The sequence below is a fragment of the Leptosomus discolor genome, chromosome Z (genome assembly GCF_034619465.1).
Source record: "Leptosomus discolor isolate bLepDis1 chromosome Z, bLepDis1.hap2, whole genome shotgun sequence".
NCBI lineage: Eukaryota > Metazoa > Chordata > Aves > Leptosomiformes > Leptosomidae > Leptosomus > Leptosomus discolor.
Genome location: NC_141419.1, coordinates 72,352,920 through 72,378,252, shown reverse-complemented (window position 1 = coordinate 72,378,252; position 25,333 = coordinate 72,352,920). Strand labels below are relative to the sequence as shown.

Sequence of the window (25,333 nt, the reverse complement as noted above, 5' to 3'; positions counted from 1 at the left end):
AGGACTCTTTTTTTTTTTTTTTTTTTCCTCAAAATCATAAATTCAACTGTGGGAAGTAGGTAGGGAGAAGGTTTGTTATTGCATACTGGAAATCATCTTGTGGAAATTATGGAATACATGCTCTTTAAGAATTTCCAACTAAGTATTTATTGTATGGATGTCCACAAGAACTTGAAGTGCATGGCAGTCTTTTCTAATGCTACGTTCCCCACTAGTCTGATACCTGCCATCACCTCATAAGCCACCAGAATGTAAAAGCTCAACCATCAGCATGAACAGTCTGTGTTGCTGCTGAATATGGATGTACAGTAAAGCAAGTCTCCCAGCTTTTCCAAGGTCCTCCTGCTAACAGTGAATTCAGTTGGAGAAGCCTTTGAAGAACTGTAGCAGTGTGATTTCCTCATACCCTTTCATACATTGCTGATGCCACAGCAACAAGACTTTAATTCACATTTATTTTGTCAACATCTGGACTAAGCAGTTTAGAGGACTGTTTTGATTTTCTAATTATGACAAAGCCTTACGACCATCATCCACGTTGAAATGAAAAGTTGAAGACCATATGGAGACAGCAGTTTCTGATGCAGAACAATAATGCTCTTTGAGAACATATAAAAACCCCAAGAGAGAGGAACAGTGATTGAGATGTTCAGACATTTTTGTCGATTATACCCTGTTTCAGTATATCTGTATGTTACGTAATCCTCTGTTGTTTAATAACTTGTCTTTTTGGGGAAAAAAAAATTTAAGAAAACAAAAACAAAACTAAAACCAAACCCAAAGCCCTACTTTTTCCTGATTTTACCTATTGGTCAAGGATTTCATTTGGGCCCAAGTGCACTCATATGCAGTTGCAGCTTCAAAGAGTGTCAACTTTCCACTTATTTATACATCCCTGCAGAATTACTTCATAATGAAACTCTGCCTAACTCTCACATGGCTCCCACAAGATCCTTTTGCAAATCACAGAAGTTTGTGTTCCATCTGTGAGTCAACACTGTTTCAGTGATGCAGCAGGTGTCTCTTAAGTGCTTGAAACTTGGCTAGACTGTCCATACTCTCATAATTTGTCCTCTCAGAAATAACATTTAGCACTTTATTCAAAACAAGTCAAACAAGACACGAAACCACCTTGTCACTAATAGTAAATGTTAAAGATAATATGTTAAATAAAAATTTTAAAAAGCTGAACACCTTGTACTTTCCCAGTGGAAGAGAATCATTCATAATACATCAAAACTCCTGTTACTAATAAACAGTTACACCATACACACTATATACTTTAATTATGATATTGTCAGCTCATCATGGGGAGGAAGCAGAGGTTTTGGGCTGATCTATGCGCATATTGTATTCTTTCTCAGAAAGAAAGATTTTCCCATGTTAAGACTAGGCATGGTTAGATTGGAAAAACGACATATATATGTCGCTTTGGAATATCACAGCCCTTGACTATAGTCTAGGAAATTCCCCCTGGAAATGGACAGGCTATAAAATGTCCATCAAGCCAATTACAGAGTTCTTCACTGCTGAATACTGATGTCACAGCAACAGAACAGTGAAATATTGTCTGAAAAAATCCTAAAACTTTTTCCATTTAATTTGTTTCTATTGATTTTAACAATTTCACCCTCAGCATGGCGGGGGGAGACCCACAACACAAACACAGGTACAATATTCAAATAGCATTAAAAGTCTCCCAAAGCCACAAAGTACGTGTGCACTTCTACCTCCCTTTAAAAAACCTAGGAAGTCTGACAGAGGGACAACTGTAATACATGAGAATAAAGGTGTGTATGTTGATGAGAAAGAACAGTTTCCTAAACAGTGGTCACCTCCAAAGAACAGGTCACAAATGAGGGACTGAGCTTCGTAGTTCAGGTCCTTCTGGGCTGAAGCCCAATGTGTGCATATCTCTGCATATATATTACTGCTGTCAACCTAGAATAAATATACACGGGGTTTTTTGGGAAAAAATAGAATACTTTTCTGATGTCAGCAAAGGTACCTAGAAAAAATTAGACAAACTTTTGCAGTAACCATGTTCCCAGATGACAACCTAAGCACTGATACAATTTTGGGAAGATTTTGCATCTACACTAGAAAGAAACTCCAACCCCAAAGACATAGCAAAGATCCAACTAGAGTCCATTCATGACCATGAAAAGAATTGGGCCACATGCTTAATATATATATAGGGTTTATTGATTACACTTTAAAATATTTTACACTTTTTGTGTAAAGTTCTTGGCTCCATAACAAAAAGCTTAAGTAAACATGCAGCCTGCAGTTAGTTGTCTTGGGAGAGGAAGCACACAGAACCACCCTTGGTGTAGACACCGTATCCTGGTAAAGCCTCTTCCACCAGGCTTTCTATTCCTGTACAGGTGATCTGCTGCATCCCAAGGACTGTAAAGAGGCTGCCTCCACTACAACCTTTGGCACCAGCAAGAAGGTGGAAGCTAGGGCTAGAAGGTAGTCCGTGGACCAAATGGCCCCGTCCTGCCTGTCCTTCAGTTTGAGTGTTAATCAAGCTCCAAGCCCAGTGGAGGCTGGAACCAAAACACTCAAAAACACTTGAAGCCTTTCATTGCACTGGCTCCCAAACCCACAAGGCAACAGATTCCAGTCTCGACCTTTCCAGCTGCCTCTTTTCTAGGTAGCATTTCTAAAAGCTTGCATGAATAGAATATATCCATGGAACATTCATTCAATACTTGGGACATTAAACTTACATGACTATATTTTGTTTCCGAAATATCTAACAATGTGATTTTAAAAATATGTTTGTAACTCAAAAAAAGAATAAACTGTATTATTTTACTTTCCAGCTTTCCAGTTAATAACTAAAGATTTGTGTTGGAAGCCTGCACTTTTAACTAATATCAAGATCATGCACTGGTTTTTACACATAAGCTATAGTAAGGTACCTATCTCTAAGCCTGACATTGTGATACTGTTGCTCATTGTTTCAAGGAAAGATAATCAATGAAAGTTGGGGTAAATACGCCACATAACAAACATTCTCCAAAATATACATAACAGAAGATAATAAAGTACAGCCTGAAGCACATAGAAATTAAGAGGAATATATGTATACTAAGGGTTGTAAACATATATGATGATCTCTGAGACTAACTTGTTTCATTCTTCCTTAGAATTTCATAAATACCCCAAATCATTGTTTTGAATGTTATAAAAAGCAGATCTTCTTTGCCTCTCTTCACATTTTTCCTATAATGTGTATACTGTGAACTAAAAAAACACTGTACTGAAATTGTGTTCAAGTACTTATGCAAAATCATTGTCTATAGACAGTATAGGACACTGTATACAGAGGATTTTTTTTTCCATGTGTAATCAACTACAGCTACCATGCTCTCTGATGAACTTCAATTAGCAAAAAATCTATCCATTTTAAAGGCTAAACAGTACGAGTGAACATTTTTTGAAGATCAGTAACTAAATTTTTCCCATAGGAACATGATGGCAGCTGTCTGGAAATGCAGGAAATTCCCACATAAATTACAATAAATACCTTACTTTTAGCTGAATGGAAAGTAATTTCATGTTATTTTTCGATAAACGAGAAAGGAATCCACCTAGCTAGCATAATGGGATCTAATTTCTTCACAGATGACTGATCAAAATCCTTGAGAATATACTGTAACAATTCTGCATTAACAGAGAATGGTCACAATGACCTAATAGGACACAATGACCTAATGAGGGTTTTACATTTCTATCTCAAAAAAATAATCTATGATAAAAGTGGGTATTAATACAAGCAAGCATAAGAGATTCAGTCATGTGTGAATATAGTGCTTGTATTATTTTTCATCATTTAATTCAACACTTGCATTATTTAGTTCAGGAGAAATCAGAATTTTCTTTAAAGCAGTATGATTTGGAACAGTTACTGTACGTCAAGCATAGGATAATGTTTCTTTTTCCTTTTTTTTTTTTTTAAACACACTTGATAACAATTATAAAGGCATAATTTTTTTAAGCACAAACCCATAAGTAGGGATAAAATAAATCCCAAACATGGTTTTGTATTAAATGAATTTCAGTTCTGGATGTTGACAGGCATACTAATTTAATTTCTTAGTGCAAAACTTTTCCATAAAAGAGATAAAAGCTTATTTAATTTCATTTTCTAGCAGTATTGCAGTTTCAAGATAGCTCAAAGCTGTTCGACATAATAATGTAGATCAATTCTAGAAGATGACAGTTTCCAGTGTGTTAATCAATAGGCTGTCTCACACACACACAGAGACTACCAAAAAATGCTGCTGTACACATTGTTGATAATTTCACATTTTCACATTTCTTCAGCTATTAAAACCAGTATGAGTCATGCATTCACTCATTATCCTCAGTCTCTTTACTCATGCTCTCTCCTATTGTATGGTATGTCAGTTTTGAGGGTTTTTTTTCGAAATCTTTTAGTGTCCAGAAATACAGTTTTGTAGCAATCTCTTTCTAAAAGAACACAAAACTCTTCTGAATTCCTTTGGCTTCAGACTTGGTCTGATTATCCACTGAAGCAACATTATTATAAAAGTCCCAACACAGTTTCTAAGAAAGATTGTATACTGTGCAGTTCATTCTCACTGCTGAACAAAGGCTTGCTTTTCTGATTTTTTACTTTATATTCATATCACCCATAGTCGTATCACCCACAAATACTCATGCTATCCAGTGATCATGCAATCATGCACCACAAATCAAGGCTCTTAAAAGGCAAAACAACTACCTACCTTTATGTAGCCCCAAGAAACTGAAAGTAAATAGTTTGCCTCAGGCATTTTTTTTTTTCTATACTACCAATCTAAGCTAATCAGTTCTTTGCTATCTGATACCGCAAAAGACTTCCAAGAAGAAAGATTCCTTCTTTTCACTCCTAATTCTTTTTGCTGATCTTCAGGTTCTCAGCAACTGTGTGCACAGGATGCATGCTGAAATGAAATCCAACCGCATGGTGTTCTGATTGTATAAATGCCATTTGTAAAACTCCAAGCATTCAGAGGCAACATCGAAGAGACATATTGTATGAGCTGAAGAAATATCTGAAGAGCTAGGGATATGCATATTTGCTGAACACCAGGACTTAATGAATAATGTATGTCAAGATGCTCAGCTGCTGGAAAGACTTGCTCTATCAACAGCTACCAAATAAGGACCTGAAGGGGAAGCCACAAACGATGCCAGTAATCCCTCCCATAGAGCCTAACTAGCAGCCAATAGTACGTCACCCTAAGAGATACAAATCCAAGGTGCTGGTGACATGATGTATGGTAATTTCCCATTGGCCAGCGCTGGGCACTGTCCTGGGCACGGGATATTTCGTTGTTTTCGGGTTTTTTTACAGCAAATGACATTGAATAATGGTATCCCCGCCTGCAGCATTCACATGCCACTCAAAGATAATTGGGTTAAGGTCTCCTCATTTCAGCAGCATTTACCATCTCTCTTTAATAGATACACCACCCAAGCAGTTAAAATCAGTATTGCATCTATTCATGTGGATTGCCCAGCAGTTTTAATTTTTCGTATAGAAGGGAAGAATATTTTGATTTTTTTTGTGAACAAGAAACAGAAATAGAGCTAACGGATTTCTTGAGCAGTCTGTGATGTAGTGTAACAATTAAATTTTTTTTTGCCTTTATGCCACCTAGATTAAAAAGTGATCTACTCAGACCATTGGGCCAGCCTGCCAGTTTCAACTGCTTTTTTATTTTAAGAGATAAAAGCAGTTATTGTTAAGATAAAGCAAGTCATGTGTCTTACAATTCGCAGTAAATGTTAAGTTTCCATGGAGAAGTCTGAAGTGACATAATAAGCGTCCTCAAATTCTCACTGTATTTATTCAACTTTTGCTCTCTCTACCTTGGCAGATTAATATAATCAATTACAGCTATACATGATAGAAAAAAAAAAAAAAGGAGGATTAACTGCAAGTGGAGTGTGTCAGTGAGCTGACTCAGAGCATTAAATAAAATATTCCACCATCTGCCATTCAGAGACCAAAACTCAAAAGGAGGAATGCATTATCTTGCACCACTCTGTGCAGGGCATATGCACTTCTACAGCAAATTTCAGAATCTTTGCTGTATCAAAAGAAGGGAGAGTTTCCCAATATGACAATGAGCAAATGTCTAAGGACAAGCTGAATGAGGTGCAGCATTGAGCCTAAGCCCACACTGCTGATTCACGGGAAGATGCTAATCGACAACGGTCATAAGGGAGGTTTTGGCTGAAGTGGTTTCTACTTCTTTGGGGGATGCTACACAGCAATGTCAGCAACACGAAATGCTTGAAAAAGAACTGAACCTGCGAAAATCAATAGGGCAAAACATGATATTAACAAATTTCTTCCTTACATGAGAGAAGTATATAGCAACGCAACAACTGGATACAGTCAACAAATCATCCAGTACATATTTTTGTATGGAAAGCATATTGTTTTCCTTACAATAGGTAATACAAAAAACATGTAAATGAATACATTACTGACACATTTTCTTTATAATATGCACAGTTATACCTGTCCTGGATGCATACAGGTAGAGAAATATAAAACACTTAAGTTTTGAATAAAACCCCACTATTAGTGTTTAATAGCCCATTATTAGAGACTCAGCAAGACATTAAAGTAGCCTTAAGAGTACTTCTGGAAAATATTTCTCCCAATTCTTCCAGCTCAGCTTTGTAGCACTGAATATAAATAGCTTTTCTACATGTGTATTGTATTGTTTTCTGCTCACCCGCGAGAGCGCACTGCTGCCACCTACCTAGCATCCATACTGAGAATCGTCTCCCTAGTATGACTTCAGCGACTTACAAAGCATGCCCTCTGACTTCGGCTACATGTAAAGGTATGACCTTAGAAATTTATAGCTGGGAAATTCACACCAGCACTCATTTACAGTAATCATTTTGGCTGATTTTCATCCTCAATTCCCAGATTGGAATGAATGAATAATTAGATGTAGAGGAGGTTATGGTGAATAGATGAGTGCACAGCAAATAGCTGCCACACACCACCAAATACCTAGAGTAATTCAAAACAAGAAAACCGGAAGTTAGAGATAAGTGGAAATGTAGAAATGTGAAAGGGAAATTCTTGTTTTCATAAGCACATACGTACATGAAGATAAAACATGGGGGAAGAAGAGAATGATACTGTTTTCTACAATGGCTCCAATCAAGAAAAAATATAGAAATGAGAAAGGTATCATTTGAAACAACAGTAACTGAGTAGTAAAATAATTCAGAAACAAGTGAGCACTGTTGTGTGTTTTGAAGGAATCAAGACAATGACCTTGAAAGTCAGAAAGATGATGAAGTCCCTTAATACGGGGAAATGTTAGCCATTATTTAATTAACAAACCTGGACAACTTTCTCCACAGGAGTCATAAAAAGAGGTGTCAGAGATCCCAGGAGCTGTGATGTTCAGCTTTAGCGGATTTTGAAAGACTGCAAAAATGTTAATTTTGTGCCAACTAAAATTTGCAAGCAGGATGGCTGGGTAACTTCAGGCCACTTCACAAAACATCAGTCCTGGGTAAAACAATGGAAAAGCTGAAATGCACATATTCTAGGCATTTGCTTGATAAAGAATTAAGACATAGGAATGTAATTAATACCAGTCAATATAGTGCTATGCCTTTGAACATGTAGGGCGTTTGATATAGTAATGTATAACATTCTGCAGCAGCACTCCCACTGTTGAGAGAGCACACACTGAATGGGTTAAAACCCTGATTATTGACACATTTCTAACAACCATCAACAGGCTGTCTTCATCTAATTGGACAGTCTTAAGTAAGGCTCTGCAAGACCTGAGACTATTTTATGGTATTCAATTTCTTCATTTGTGATCTGGAATTAAGTCACTACTATGAAAACTTCCACAATGTGAAAACTTCCAGAGAACAGAAAAATGGGGGGGGGGGGGAAGATGATAACCTATGAGGATGCAGAAGTGACCAACAGCAGCCTCACTTACTTAGTATGTTGACACCATTCATATAAATTACAATTCGAGGAATTTAACTGCAAAGATACTTGGCAGTAAAGAACACAGTCCATGAGTACAAAACGGTGAACTGCACTGAAGAAAGCACACCTTGTAGCGATACTATGATCCCCCCAAAAATCTGCATCTTCTGTGACGCTAAATAAAAAGACAGATACTCTCTGGCGACTCCAGTGATGGAATAATGCAAACAGCTCTAGTGTCTGTTTTCCTAAATGTTATCACGTACAGCACGAAGCAAAAAAATTACAGATTTCATTCAGGGGATAACAAAAATGTTTTATGATAAAAGAAAAAACCGAGGCTGTTTAACTTATAAAGAATATGGCTACTGTGTAGAATCATGACAAAGAGGAAACACAGTGTACCAGACGTGGTTCACTAGCACCAAGGGAGCATGAAAAAGCAATGGAAGGCAGCTGCAACTGCCTCAAATGAGCCGAGCTGAAATCAACTCAAACTACAAACAAGACATGTGGATTAACAAAGAGAATTATTAAATTAACATATAACAGGTGAAGTGGTAGATTCTCTGCTGCTTGGTATCTTCATATCAAGAAAAGCAGTCTTTCAGAACATAGGTTTTAGCCAAATGCAAATCATATATTAGTCAAGCACAAGTCAGTGAGTTCAGTACTTCTACAGTTATGTGTACATTAGCCATCTGAGAGACGTAGGAAATCCAATAATTCATTTGTCTACAACAACTCAACCTACCTATTAGAGATGACCATTCCAGAAATTCTACCTTCTAAATAACTTGTATCACAAAAGCCGTTTATACATCTACGAACATGCCTTGCTTGAAAGTCTTGGCCCTTCCTTCCACAGGTCAGTGATGAGTAATACGGGAAATACAGCAAGAACGTGCTTAGCTTTGAGGGTGGGAGAACAGTGCCTTTTAAGTCTCACCTGCAAGCCCTGGATTGACTATGAAGCTGCACTAAAAATCTTCAAAGAGGTGTCTGAGCATCAATCCTGAACACAAGTGTGCTGGATGCAGTGCATATTGCCTAGGAAGCAGTAAAAAGTAAAACAAGGAGGAAGACAGATAAACGCACCATCAATTTTCATTTTCAAGGCTGTATGCATTAAAAACAGGAAGAGACAGCCTGAAGACCTTTGGAAGATGGGGCAGGTCTCCTATGAGGACTATAAAGAAGTAGTGAGGCTATGCAGGAGGAAATTAGGAGAGCCAAAGCCCAACTAGGACTTAAACTAGCTACAATTGTTAAGGACAATACAAAATGTCTCTATAAATACATTAACAACAAAAGGAGGGCTAGGGACAATCTTTCTCCTTGACTAGATAGAGGGGGAAACAGTGACAAAGGATGAAAAGGCTGAGGTGCTCAATGCCTTCTTTGCCTCAGTCTTTGGTAGCAGAACTAGTTGTTCCCTAGACACTCAGCCCCTTGAGCTGGAAGACAGGGAGGGGGGGCAGAATGTGGCCTTCACAATTAAAGAGGAAGTGGTCAGTGACCTACTACACCACTTAAATGCACACCAGTCTGTGGGGGCAGATGGGCTACATCCAAGAGTACTGAAAGGTGTACTGGTGGATGTGCTCACCAAGCCTCTTTCCATCACCTACCAGAAGTCCTGGCTAACTGGGGAGGTCCCAGTGGACTGGAGAATAGCAAATGTGACACTCATCTACAAGAAAGGCCAAAAGGAGGATCCGGGAAACTACAGACCTGTCAGTCTGACCTCGGTGCCAGGGAAGATCACGGAGCAGATCATCTTGAGTGCCATCATGAGTCATTTACAGAACAACCAGGTGATTGGGCCCAGTCAGCATGGGTTTATGAAAGGCAGATTCTGCTCAATGAACCTGATCTCCTTCTATGACAAGATGACCTGCCTGATGGATGAGGGAGAGGCTGTGGGTATCATTTACCTCGACCTCCGTAAAGCCTTTGACACTGTTTCCCACAGAATTCTAGTGAAGAAACTGGCTGCTCATGGCTTGCATGAGCACACGATCTGCTGGGTAAAACACTGACTGGACAGCCAGGCCCAGAGAGTGGTGATCAGTGGAGTGAAACCCAACTGGTGGACGGTCACAAGCAGTGTTCCACAGGGGTCAGTGCTAGGGCCACTTCTGTTTAACATATTTATCAACAATCTCGATGAAGGGATAGAAAGCACCCCCAGCAGGTTTGCAGATGACACCAAGGTAGGTGGGAGTGTTGATCTGCTTGAGGGTAGGGAGGCTCTACAGAGGGACCTGGACAGGCTGCATCAATGGGCTGAGGCCAATGCCATGAGGTTCAACAAGGCCAAGTGCTGGGTCTTGAACTTGGGCCACAACAACCCCATGCAGTGCTACAGGCTTGGGGATGAGTGGCTGGAAAGCTGCCCGGCAGAAAAGGACCTGGGGGTACTGATTGACAAGTGGCTGAACATGAGTCAGCCGTGTGCCCAGGTGGCCAAAAAAGCCAATGGCATCCTGGCTTGTGTTAGGAATAGTGTGGCCAGCAGGAGTAGGGAGGTGATCGTGCCCCTGTACTCAGCATTGGTGAGGCCACACCTTTAGTACTGTGTGCAGTTTGGGGCCCCTCACTACAAGAAAGACATCGAGGTGCTGGAGAGAGTGCGGAGAAGGGCAACAAAGATGGTAAAAGCCCTAGAGAGTAAGTCTTATGAAGAGCAGATGAGGGAACTGGGGCTATTTAGTCTTAAGAAAAGGAGGCTGAGGGGAGACCTTATTGCTCTCTGAAACTACCTGAGAGGACATTGTAGAGAGGTAGGTCCTGGTCTCTTCTTACAGGTAATTAATGTTAGAACAAGAGGGAATGTACTCAAGCTGCAGCAGGTAGGTTTAGGCTTGACATTAGGAAAATTTTTTTCACTGAAAAGGTTGACAGGCATTGGAATAGGCTGCCCAGGGAGGTGGTTGAGTCATCACCCTTTAATGTGTTTAAAGTTTGTTTAGATGTGGTGCTTGGAGATATGGTTTAGGGGTGTACTAGGTGGAGTAGGTTTGATGGTTGGACTCGATGATCTCAAAGGACTTTTCCAACCTGAATGATTCTATTCTATGATTTTAAGATATCTCATAAGCCAAATGAGATGCCTGTCTGAAAACAGCCGAAAACATTTCTAGGCAGACCTCCACACACCAGAGAACATCAATAGTCACCCGTGTCAAATCCAACTCCTACTGTTGGATCCAACTTCCAACAAGACTGTTTTCACAGTATTGGCAACTCCATCTGGCATTTATGCTGGCATGTACCCTAGCAGAGCGCCTCCCCACAAAATGGAAAGTCTGCTTAGCAAGGAAACCCAGCAAGCAAAGGCGTGTGGATGGACTTAACCAAGCCAAAAACCAGACCTGGTCTAGAGGAAGAAGCAAGACAGGGACAAGGAAACTATGCTGAATCAACCAGCCTCACCAAACTACTCATTCCACCTAAAACTCCTTGAATGGAAGGAGAGGAAATGTAGATCTTAATTAAAAAAAAAAAAAAATTACAAATATGGGGAGTTGTTCCAGTTGCAGCAATCTGCTGCCACACACCACATGAGCAGCAAGAGTGGAGACAAAGTTGTGTCTTACACTGATAACAAGAAGAGATGAACTCCACTGGTGGCTGAGAACCGATGGCAGCAAACGGAAAAATCCCTCACTCTTCTGAAGGAGTCTCAGCTTTAAGGATCCTGACTATAGTATAATTACACTGCTTTAAAAAGGCTTTCTTGGCAGCCTTCCCTTGTCAGAATTACATTCATTAAACACGATGGAATAGCCTAAGCTGTATCATTTTACAGATCTTTTTGTTTGGGAATATGCAAGTCTCATGCATCAAATATGAGAATTTTATGTTGCTGAACAGACTGAGATAACAATGTTCTTCTGAACTATTTTAGGAGAAATACCTAGTAGAACCCAGGAACCGAGCTGTTTAATAAAGAGTTAGGCTCCTTTAATAATTAAAAAAAAAAAAAAAAAAAAAAAAAAAAAAAAAGATTTCCTGGTAAAATACGTAATTCAGTGTTTGTATTTACTGCCCTCTAGCGATAATATAAGCAGTAGCTATGAATATACAGGAACAGATTAAACTTTTTTCAGACCAAAAACCTCACAATGTGGTCCACTAGTTTTCAACCATACCACACCAGGACCTTTACAGGTATTCTCTACAACTGCAGTATTTTCAACAGATACTCCTGAGCAATTGTACGAGCAACAAAAGTTACACGCTATTTCAACCCATGTTTAGGGGACCACTGGCGATCTTTTAAGATGCAAGATTCACCTACCGTTTTCTTGCAGGAATTATTCTACATAATGATAGAGTACAATATGGATATGATGGTTTTTTAAAAAAGCCCACCTTGCAGTAAATGGAGTTTAATTTCAACAAATATTTTCCCATTTACAATATTCTGCTATGTATTTATTTTCCCCTTAATTCAATGCTGTCAAAATGATGTAAATTACAAAAAAAGCTACTGTTAAAAGCTAATTCAGATCAGAGAAAAGTGGATCAGGGTGTGATGACAGCTGCTGTTATGACAGCAAATTTGAGGAGGCAGTCACCCTAGCAGAAAGCAGTGGTGAATAGCTCAGGCGGTTATCTTTCTATCCCACTTTGCAATTGACAGAATCAAATGTGTAACCACAATCTCGTGGTTTTGTCCATGAAATTACTATTGTGAACAGTACCCGATGTGAACAGAAGGCTTTTCAAGTTTTGCCCTAAAAACAACACTAAAAAAAATACTCTACTTGGAGATAAATGTATATATCAATCACATCATAAAAGCACAATACAGATAATGTTTTCATGCATGTGTTAATATGTATCCACAGCATCTTGATGCAAACATACAATACGTCTGCATCACAATGGGAGAAACTGTGAAACAACAGACCAGAGTTATTTATACATCTCGCCTGTAAATGCTTCAAACAAATATCCTGGGATAAGGCAGTAGTTTTTAAAATCACGCTTAAATTATTGCAATGTTAGCGGAAATACCTACTCCACTCAGTTAATTCATCATATCAGCATATTTCTCAACAGACACCAAACTATTTTGCTCTAAGTTTCTCTCTGTATACATAAAAGGTGCTGGCACACAAATCAAATGTGTGCTCAGCTTGCACTGGACATGAGCTCAGGGAACATAGACCAAAATCTGAGATTTCAAAACAGCTCTGGAAGAAGCCACAAAACACCACCATGACACGGCCCTAACCTGGACTCTTCTATAATGATTTATTCCCTTGCAATACCCTGGCAGCAATTTGTTTGCTTTTATATTTTATAGAAAATATAATTTGGATGGAAAACTGGAAAATAAAATAGAAAATATTTAATTATCACTTCAATTCCAGGACTCGCTCCAACACACCTCTTACACAAGCTGCTCAGGCTTTACTGTGACCAAATCTGAAAATCAAGTAGTTCGATACTCCATCAGAAGATGCAATCTCTGGCCTTCCAACCTCCTTTTAGCACAAGTCCTCTCTTGGAGGAGCAGAACCAAGACCTGTTACACATGGAAGGGAATAAACTTTATTCCCCCTCCCCTAATGCTTGTATTATGTAAACTGCATATATACAGTGACTTGTACAGGACAGTGAGATAGCCACAACAATTCCCAAAATAAAGTAAGAAAAAAAACCAAATGAAAAATAAATCACATGTGGGGCAAAAGAAAGAGATTAAAATTGCATCCACAAATGGCATGGCAATCCGTTTTTAGCCACATCTTCTTGTACATTTTTTGTTAGATACTGCTGTTGGGGTGGATCTGCTAAGGCCATTTCTGGTCTTTCTCCTCAATTCTTTCCATTACAACCATCCACTCCTATCTTGGAAGCAATGACGACCAAATAGCCAAAACACTGCTACCACCTTCACTCCTGCCCCTTATCTGCAAACAAAAACTCATCCTGCCTCTCCACCTCCTCTAGGCAAAGCACGATGAGAAAGCCGGGTGGAAATCTCAGCCTCAAATATAGTCACACAATTTAGCTTATACCATATTTTGTGTTTCACGGAGCTGACACTTTGTCATCCTTTGAATCCGGACATTTTCCAAACAACATATTGATACCCACTCCCCGATTCACAAAGTGCAGCCCCAGCCAAGGATGTTTTGTCAGATCAACTAATATAGAAAACTGGCAAATCTTATCTAAGTGGCGTCTCAGGGCTGCTTCTATGTTCCTCAGCAGTAAGCTTCTATTCTTTACACACACTTCAACATACTTTACAAAAAGCAAAAGAAAAAAATAATCTGACTCCAAAGACCAGAGTGATCTAGTGTATTTATCTCCTTCATATGGCTATGCCTACTTCAGTGTAGCTGTGCAGAAGCTTTCAGTCCAAAGGCATTCAAGAGAAGAAGAGTGAACATGTCAGACATAACATCTCAATAATGCACCTAAAATTATGCAATACCAATGGTGAAGGAACATTGCTGTTAATTAAAAAAAAATACTATGCCATGGAGATATACATGCTTTTAGTTCCAGCTAACCGCCCATGCCCTGCAGCACAGGAATTCCAATAACTTGTATGTGTATCCCAGCTACTGCAACTGCAGATCCCTTTTCTACAGCTTATTTGCATAAGTAAGATTTAGAAGCTACATCAGTGTTAACACCTCATAAGGATACTCATATTATGGGATAAGAACACAGTGAAGTTTAAGCCTTTTCCAAGACAACTTGTGCTAAATCCATAAAGGTATTCACACTAGAGAAATTATTAAGATGATTTCTTCCAGTATCACAATATTCCTCTGCAAACAAGTACTTCGTCATTTAAGTATTGTGAAAAGAGAAACAGGATTTTTTTCCTAAAATATATTTGTAGGCATTGTAACTGTTCCAACAGTTCCTTTCTCACTGAACAGAAAAGATTTGGCTTTAAACACGTTTGATAAAGTTTTTTGTCCTTTTCCTAGCTCAGATCTAGTTAACATTTGCCTAGTTAGCACTGGGAGCCACGTCTGACAGAGTAGGTAAAAAATACAAGTAAAAAATTCGAGCTTGCCCCCAGTTACAAGGAAGAATACTGCACTTACTCCTTGATCACCCCACAGATCTCATGCAACTCTCAGGCTATTACAAACAATGTAAAGATATCTAGAAAAACTTTTGCAGGTTTTCCCTCCTTCTGTCCCTTATGAGGGCTTTTTTCCCCAACCTGAGTGTCAATTGGGCTAAGAAATAGGTCCGTAATAAAAGGAAAATAAAATGCAGAACCATCTGAATAACTTATTTATATTTTGATATATATATATATATATATGCACCCTGCAAGTAAATACCTACCCCAGAAATATCTACTGTAGCATAGCCACGGGACATTTGTGCCCACATTATGCATTTCTGCAGACCGCTATGTCTAACAAACGTGCAAAGAGGAGCGATACATCACACCCACAGAGTTGGGATGGCACACTCGCCCTAAGACTGATACAGCTATACCAGTAAAAGCTGAGCTTCATGGCTATAGCCTATTTTCATGCAGAAAACTGGCTTGCTATGTAAAGACAAAAAACAGCTTCATTGGTATTGCTGGATTAATCTTACGTCTCCTGTAATGTGACATTCTTATTTTAATGAGGTGTTCCTACCATAGACCTGGCCAAGCACATGCTTTGACAGTTCATCAGAAAGCTTGTTGAATAGTTGCCTTTTTGTATGAAAAGAAATGTCTTCTAATTATCCTTTTAAAAGCCACAGTCATGCTTAACATACGTACTGTTTTTGTGAAAAAGCAAAAATTAAATATGACTTTTTTTCTAATTCTGATATATATGAAAACCAAATATGAACCAAACTATTTCCTATCTTTCTAAATACTACTTCTCAGTTTACAAAAAAAAAGGCAGAAGGTAAGAGCCATCCTACCAGAAAAAGCAATGCTACCACAGACAAATGCAGAGATTTGTAGACTGTGAAGTCCACTGCAACAAGCTCAGTACAGCTCTGATATAAACACGCCTTAGCAAGTGCCTGTAAATAATCCACAGCAGATACTAACATTCTGAAAGCAGACTGCAAGTTGTTTCATGCAATTTTGTTGGTTCAGGCTCCACTTCTTATTAAACCATGGCTGTTGTGCTTCTGACTAAAGTGCATGTGATAGTGTCACAGTTCTTTTAAGGGAAAATCTCAGCAAGGGTTATTCAACAACTAATATTCATTCCAAAGTGTTCTTCACACTTTTAATTTAATTTGATTATTTATTTAGATGCTCTAAATCTACGTAGATTCACAAAAAAATAAGATCTATCCATCCAGAACAGGACAAACAACTAGTCTCATCCGTTACACCCTTGTCTCATGCACACAGGGAGGGAAACACACAAAAATGTCATGCTTCTTTTTCTGTGCAAGTGAGCACTTCCATGCCTTAAGGTCAAATTAAGCAAACAAGCACAAAACCAAAGTGGTTTCCAGTCCCGCAGTCAGGTGTATTGTGAGGTTAGATTTACTGGAATACATGAGAGAGATGAAGACAAGATAACAAAACCAGGCCAAAGGCAGCTCTGTAGTTTCCTGAATTGCATACTTATTACCTGCATGATTTAAACCTCTCTAATGAGAATTCTCAGTATTTGCATAAGGAATCTCGTGGTATATTTGTGTTTCCTTACTCCGTGTCTACTGATTCCAGTAATTTGCCTCTTATCCTACACACAGGATCCAAGCATCTTTTGGGGCGCAGACTTCTTGTGTCATGGTGACAGCGCACGGTGTGGTGCTGCTGTGTTCGGATCACGCAGAGCCATCGCTCTGCTCCATCTCGCGGTGCTTGGTTCACCAGCCGTGGATGTCTGCATACCGAGCTGGGGTTTGGCAGGGTCAGACCAGGCCATGCTGAGGAGGTGTTGGCCAAGTGCTGGGAAGGATGAGTGACGCACCCACACCTGATGAAGAACACTCCTCGCTGTCCTATGCCAACACAAATGGGTTCCTTTGGGTTTGGCAACCCTGTTTAACCTTGCGCTGGAGCACAGCAGGCAAGTGCTCAGACTGTCACAGCAGAGTCTCAGCTGGGCAGCAACAAATAGCTGAGAAGCACTAAAAGAAATGGACTGTTAGCATGCTTCATCTCTAGCTGCTAGAGTTTCCAGGTAGCTCATCGTCCGTAATATAGCAGGAAGGAACCTACAAAGGATAGGACTTGCTCAGGAGCACAGGCTCTTGGAAACAAAGCATCTGGAACAACAACTGAGAGTCAGGAGATGAAACTGGATGCCTGATTCTTCCATGAGTGTAGACCTGCAGTGTCACTCTACCCTGTGAACATTTTGTTCCTTCACTCCCCACACCACAGACTGTTTGAGACGGGGGCATTAACACAGAACCACTCTCACAGCACATGGCTCATGTACCCGCCAGGCTGGAGCTGGTTCTCATCTGCCAGCTCAGAGCCCATGGGCTACAGCCATGAGTCCTCCCAAACGTAGCTGGTTTTGCACCAAGTTTTATTTAAGGTAGCTACAGGGAGCTGCTGAAGCACAACTCCTACACTTATTAGTTTCCAATACAATCTCATCACAACAGCTGAAAGGACTTTGTAGGAGCCCTCTCACTCAGGTGAATTCTGCTTCTTGTTAGGAAATGAAACAAACACCAAACAAAGCATCAAGATTATCTCAAGTCACACAATACATGAGTATAAGTGTATGCATTTCTCATTACTGCGTAGAACTTGATTTCAGGTAAGAGGCACCCTCCCAGTAATCCTCCACCTTTTTTTTTTTTTCTTTTACAACATCTTTTTGCATTATTCACAACTGATTGTTCAAACATAGAAGATATTTTTATGCTAATTTTTCTAGAAGAATAAATAGTATTGAATATACAAACAGATACCAAGGTTTACTTAACACATCAATGTACTCACCTCTCAGTAATGTTGCTGTGGGTTGCTCCTGAGCAATCCCAGATTGACAGAGCACCAATAAATTGACATTTACAAGGAAAAAATTTTATTCCTAAATCAGTATTTTCTTTGAAAATGCTGAAATGCAGCTTGTATTTAGCTATTGCCAGTATGTACTGTAATATCATAGAGTAATCATCTTTTGTAAACACTGCTGTTATTCATGGTTTATATCCAGTGAGTATATTTAACAATGGTTAAATGTACATTGGTAATGAATTAATTAATATGCTTTAGCTTTGATAATTTAGGTCACTTACGAACTTATATAGCAAAGCAAAGCATTAGAGATAGTTTAATTTGAAATGTAAGACCTCTGTTTAATCAATGATAACCTACCATCATTTATTTTCTCTTCTGAACATTAAACTGCAAGGAATCCTGCCAGTCATGTAAAATTTGAAACCAAAGTTAGACTAAAAATCATGAAAACAACATCACATACTGGAAACTGATTAGGCTTCCCTAACAGAAAAAATAACATCATTAGATTGGTGTATATTATCTGGTGAAAATATGGATACAAAATACACAGATGTTATTCAAGTATTCATTATTACTAGGCATTTTTCATATTTCAATCCTCTAAACAGATACTTTTAAGTCTCTATAGAAGTCATCCCTAGTTTGAAAAGCATCTTGAAATCAAACAAAACAAGATCTAGACATGGCAACATCTTCAACTTTGGCTTGCACTTTTATTAGTGGGGAAAAAAAAAAAAAAAAAAAAAGGGGAAAATTTGGCTGCTTTTTGCCCATTTACACATTTACATACAATGTTTGGAGCATCTGGAAAGCTCTGCACAGCGCATGAACCACTGGAAAGACATCAGTCTATCCATTCACATGGGGGCTCAGAGATATGCACCAGCCCATTTTTGCCATGAGAAGGACAGAAACATTAAAAAGGCTCACGGTCTGCAACAAATTAAACTTCCTCCAGTCCTCCAAAGCCCCTGCTTAACAGCTGATTCTACCAACTCTTTATCAAAGAGGTAACAATGCTAAATGAAACTGGTTATGGGCTCCACCCACAGCCTGATGAAGTAAATTTAATGACTCCCATTAGCTCCAGCAGGCACTAGATAAAGTTCTAGCACCACCTTCCAACCCCCCCCATGCCATACTTGTGCTCAATCTCCAAACCAGAGAACAAAACTGAAAGGGTGTAACGAATGTAGTTCATCTGTATAGGACTATACAGTTAACTAGGGAGTTTACATCTTGTCCAAGGCAAATCACATCAAAAATGAGATAGGATGTAACATTTGGTAACTTCAGTGAATATTAAAGTTAATTTTCATATTCGCTTTGTAAAATTAATATACTTATTCTATTAATTACTGTTTAATTACTGCTGCATGTGTAAAAACCATATTCCTAGCTTTTAAAAACCAATCATGTTACTCATTTTTAGATTGTTTTCTCAGCACACATTAGGTGACGCGAATTCCCAATGCTGCCCAGTCCACTGTAAGCACAATACATACTTTTCCTAACTAGAACACACATTCGCCTTGTCTATTGTTCAGTGTACTGCTTTATTAATGACCTCATATTAAAATTACAGTATAAATAAATAAAGTCCCAGGTCTTGATTAGAAAATTTTCCAAGAGCGAAAGGACTATGAAGCAAAGCTGAGCTATTTGTCCGAGTCTGTAGACTTCTTGAAGTCCCCTGGTAGTTAAAAGGTACAAGTCAAAATGGATCTTATCAGTTCCAGTGCTGCCACCTACCACGAGCCCATGACCAAGCCACCCGGCAGACTCTTGCAGATACATGCATCAGCAAAGGCAAGAGACCATTGCTGGGCAGGACATGGGGTGAAAAGACAGATTGGGAAACAAGTAGATTTACGTAGAGTGTGCTATTTCAAAACAGCCAAGACACTGTAGAAGGAACCAAAAAAGAAAAGAAAACAAAAACCAAACCCCAGATGACTCCTTCCTCAAGGGTAATTAAGGCACCGTATCATACACACACACACTGCTCAAATGATGGGGTGTAATAAGATGTAAGACCAACACCTGTCCTCTCATCCTCCACCTAGGTCAGTCAGGCAGCTTGAGTTTTCTGCAACCAAGACATTTTTCAAGCTCTGATAATAGTTGCAAGAACAAACCTAAAATCCATATGCACACCAGCATGGGGTTTTTTATACCACATCTACAAAATCTAAAAGACACACAAGAACAGGAATAGTATCCAACTGGAAAGACAAAAAATTCACCGCAACATAGTTATCAAATTATTTTTCTTCCTGCAGTTCTACTTTATCCCATCAGCAGTTTTATTTCATATTTTTATATCATTCCTGTAACAGATCTATCTTTCATAGCTTTGTGAATCAAAGACCAGATTACAGATGTATATTCCTGATCACCAAAGAAAAAATCACTGAAGTTTTAGCCCACAAATGCCAATATTTGTTTCTGCAGAAGTTTTCCAGAGCACTTTATCTTCTTGTATTTAAAATCTAGCCATTTAATTTTAAAAATCAAGTTCTGTAAACAGGGATGTACTGAAAGCTGTGCTAGAAATGACAAGCTCTAGGTATCGCCCAACTGCTTCACCTTGACAGTGATGAGCTTTAAGAGCTGTCCTATAATAAAGCCTCTGAATCCTTTTCAGCAACAACCAAAATAAGCTGCAGAAAATCCCTCCCAGATAGAAAATGTACACTTTTTATTGATGCTAACAAAAGAGGGAAAAGCAAGTAATTATCAAATTATGAAATGTAATCTTAACCGGGTCCAGTATTCAGACATACAAAACTTTGGCCATGCTTCATAGTACAAGAAAAACATTGTCCTTTTACTGAGAAATCTGAGCTCTGGGCTTCAAAGTTTATGCATCCGAAAAGATAGTCTATGATTTGTCAAGTAATTCATCACACTAATATTTCTCAGGAGTAAACGTGTTTATAAATTTTCCAGCTAAAGTTTCCATTGCAAGTGAAAAATAACTTCATTTAAAGACACCCTTACACACCTAATTTTAGATTTTGTTTTTTGTAAGCTGTCTTCTTGCAAGTAGCGTCTTTTAGAAAACCTCTGACATGCACATACAGAACAGCTTTGTACATCAAGCAAAGACACTTTCTGGCTTCTTGTTGAGCCACACTAGTCTGCATTTACTCCAAAATGGCACCCTCATCTCTGCTTGTTGCTATGGCCACCCTATACGTCACGCTTGCACTTTTTTCCAGACCTGTTTGTTTATAACAGGCCCAGGTGCTTCCTATTATGGTGCCTCCCTCTGTGCAGCAGCGGCAGTGGGAGCCGGCAGCCACCATCGAGATGATCAGCATGTAGGAGAGGATGGAGACACTAGGGAATCCGAGGACACTCCCTGCAACACCACATACAAGGGCTGCTTCGAGACACATTACACAGCATCCAAATATCACATCCCAATTTGGCTAAAGAAGTCCTTTTAACTCTAGTTTCCTGTGGCAGCAAAAGCTGATCATCAGTGAGCTAAAGCTAAGAGGGGGGGATCCCAGGGAACCACATCATTAGAAAGCAAAATAGATACCTCCTTTTGCAAGGTCTCAGGGACTTGTCTGTCCCCCTGGTTCCGAGATACTGCTATGGAACATCAAAGAGGCAAGCATTTTAATTCACCTAACAGGAGCACAGTAAAAAAACATCTTTACAAACCTGCTCATCATCAACTTTCAAATATATCTAATATTTTATAGCTTGTCTTATTCATTTCAGCCACTAAACTGAAAACATTTTGCTTGTTTCATGTGTACTTGTAGGGGAAGTCCCTTTGCACACAGGGAAACATGGCCAAAACCAAAGGTACAGTAACTCTTACACTACCCACGCATCACTTCTAATATATCAGGACTTAACCACCACAGTAGGAAACAGAGTCACCAATGCCATGTTTGTGGCAATAAAGCTTACCAACAACAGCCAAAGATTCATGATACTGCTGACATACTCAAGAACACTAACTACCCAGCAGCAGCAAAGCTTACAGCCCAGTCATTATCCTTCAAAATCATTTGCAGAAGCACACAGCAGGGCAAAACTTTTTTTTCAAAAAAAGGTTATCAAATATTTTAAAAAAGAAAAATTCAAATATTCCTTGTATTTGTCATCACCTATCAAATTACCAATCACCAAGCACCAATAAAGTCTGGCAACTTTCAATCACAGAAAAATATGTTAACTGCTCAAAAGATTGCATGTATTAAAGGTCCATCTTCTAGTCTGCCTGGCCCATTTTTCATTAAAACATGCTCAAATATGCTCAAGTCCACAACATCTACTTGGTAGCCTATTTTTCAGTTCTTTCTGCTCTTCAAATTATTTCTTGCTTTATTAATGAAACAGCACTTTCTTGCTATTTCTTTTGTTCTTACGCTAACCCCTATTGTGCCTTCTGCTTACCATTCTTTCCTGATAGAGTTACACTACTTTTCCAGTGTCCCAAGGATGAAGTTTGTAGAAACACTGTTAAAGAGCACAGCCAAAATGTCACCTTGAGTGTTTACCATGTCTTTGTTCAGATCAGCTCCGAAAACTAACACCTGGTTCCTTTGTGTTAGCGAGTACTCATGAATCATATCCCCACTTTGCAAAAATTACTCTTCATTTATACCACCCTTTGAAGCTCCAGTAGGTGGCTGATGTATTACAAAAATAATTGTTTCTACATATAAGAAACGTTCAGGGTGAGGCACCTTTCAGTTTACATTTTACAGCACATAATACACACCGATACCTCCAGAAAGAGTAAGAAAAAAATATTGGGCACCTTCATTTCAGTTGGTGCAGTGTTGCCTTTGTGAATCTATTGACTGGTATCAATATACAACAAGAGAAGAGTATTTAATGATAAAATTCTACCTATCCACTTGGTGGTCCTCCTCTTAACATTTGATTTATGGTAATTAAAACTACCAGTATTATTAGTCATTTTGCTCTTGGCCACTAGAAAAGACATCTCTGTTATAACTGTTCATTGTGAATCACAATAACCAAGTTTATGAAAACATTAGTATCTCAGCTGGCAGTGTGAGGTTGTCTGTAATTCCGGGTAAAATTATTGTATTAAGGCTGTACAGTCAACCATGGCCGCAAGAAGACTGGATAGCCTAGTTTAAATACGTTAACACCTGCTTCAACAGGTCCTTTCAATCATGTAAACTAATACATTACAAGCCACACTTCATTATAGTTCTGGGCCCCTCAGTTCAGGAAGGGCAGTGAACTGCTTGAAAGAGTCCAGCGCAGAGCCACAGAGATGGTTAAGGGGGTGGAACATCTCCCTTGTGATGAAAGGCTGAGGGAGCTGGGGCTCTTTAGCTTGGAGAAGAGGAGACTGAGAGGTGACCACATTAATGTTTATCGATACGTAAAGGGCAAATGTCAGGAGGATGGAGCCGGGCTCTTCTCGGTGATGTCCAATGACAGGACGAGGGGCAACGGGTGCAAGCTGGAGCACAGGAGGTTCCACATTAACATAAGGAAAAACTTTTTCACTGTGAGGGTGACAGAGCACTGGAACAGGCTGCCCAGAGAGGTTGTGGAGTCTCCTTCTCTGGAGACATTCAAAACCCGCCTGGACGCGATCCTGTGTGACCTACTCTAGGTGGTCCTGCTCTGGCAGGGGGGTTGGACTAGATGATCTTTCGAGGTCCCTTCTAACCCCTAACATTCTGTGATCATTATAGCCATCAAACAACACTCCTATGTATCTGAGGAATATGACTGATGCAGCGGAATGGTTACAAGGTTGCAGTTAACTGTACACATATCCTGTAAGGTCCAGCTGTTTATTACAAAATAAAATGAAAGCAGACTTTGTTTTGATTGCTTTGAAAAATCTGCTTGTAGAGTTCTTCTAAAAGACAGACTTCACGGAAAAAGAAAATGACAACGGTTACTCTAAGTTGCTTATGAACACATGCAAGCAAAACCTAGCATTAACACACATTAAATTGTTGAGGGAGAATGACGGAGGAGCTTGAAAACCAGCCTGGACTAGTACACAATAAAGCAATTGCTGCCACATTAACATTTTGCCAGCGTCTAGTGTTGATGTGAGTGGACTGTATTCTGATGTTCAGGAAAGCTGCTAATGATATTTCTAGCTGAAAATCTAACTTATGCATGAATGTATGCAGTGGGGAGCACAGGGAGTCCTGCCACTGAGTTGTGCCATGCAGACACTAACCAGACAGCACAGCTGAACACGTGAAAGCAGCAGCAAGATGCTCTGAAGCATGTTTCCAGACCTGGACTGCCACAAGTGCATCTTAAGTGCTCCACCTCAGTTCCCCAACCTGCAAAACAGTATACTTCTGATCTGTAAGTCCAGTGTCACGAATGTCATGGTATATCCCTGTAGCACAGCGCAGGCAATTTTTTTTAAACAAAGCTTGCAGTACAAGTAGATGAAAAAAATACCTTAAAGATGTGTGTTGTTTCACAGGTGAAAATCTAACACAGACATTGATGTTAGGTGTTTTATATTCTAGACTGTTTTAAATAGATCCATAAGCCTCTTCCATACTTTTGGAACAAATTAGGAACTATCCTTGACCAGGAAAGATGAACTATTACATAGGTATTTTAATTGCAACCCCGATGTTTCTTATCTACAGAAAAGATCAAAATCAATCAAACCTAACTGGAAGCTCTGTTTCCAGTTTAACTTTCCTCCGTCCTCTTGCTTTCCCTCCCCAAATAAAACCAATAGCAAAAACATATAAACAAGAGGCCGTTCCCATAGCAATTACGAGCAGAGGGTTAACTTAAACATTGTCTTGCTGAGGGATCTTACAGAAGTATTCAGTCAGCTCAATTTCATTATCTGATCATATATTAGTGGGTTACAACTTAAATAACAGAAGTATCAAGCTGTTTAAATTTCATTTGTAGATAATCTCGTAAACAGGCCCTGCACATCAGCTTGATTCAGTGTTGCTCCGATCCTTGTGGTTTATGGCAGATGATACTTTTGTCTGTGCAGCTTCATTTCAAGACCTGGAGCAGGCAAGCAGAGCCAACAACAGGCAGAACTTGCCCTAGCACAGCATTGCCTCTCTTGGCTAGAGATCTTGATGAAGAGCAGTCCCCACGGCAGCACAGCTCTACCACCAGGCACGCAATAGGGCAGCCATAGGGAAGCTGCAGCTCAACTGCTCAGAGGTGAACCCCAGCTCAACAGGCAGGTGCTGGCCACAGCCCTGCTCATACGGTTTCAAGGCAGGATGTGTAGCATCACTTTCTGTCACGCCTTAGCTTGCCTACATTCAGTGTTGCAGCTACATGAGGGACTGGCTGCAAGTTAACTAGAACTGGGATCAATTTCTACTGAGATATGCTCTATTTAAAAA

General features: G+C 39.4%; 1 protein-coding gene across 8 annotated transcripts in view; it reads right to left on the bottom strand.

The window, feature by feature from the left end:
• Positions 1 to 25,333, bottom strand: part of PDE4D (phosphodiesterase 4D) — a 442,846-nt gene that overhangs the window by 18,928 nt on the left and 398,585 nt on the right. The window contains exon 1 of one of the 8 annotated variants that reach the window (XM_086479629.1): positions 4,764 to 4,811. The exons of the other annotated variants lie outside the window; for them this stretch is intronic. Coding sequence (XP_086335755.1) covers positions 4,764 to 4,811 — 48 coding nt within the window. Of the gene's footprint in view, positions 1 to 4,763; positions 4,812 to 25,333 lie in introns of those variants that run through there. 8 annotated transcript variants of the gene reach the window in all.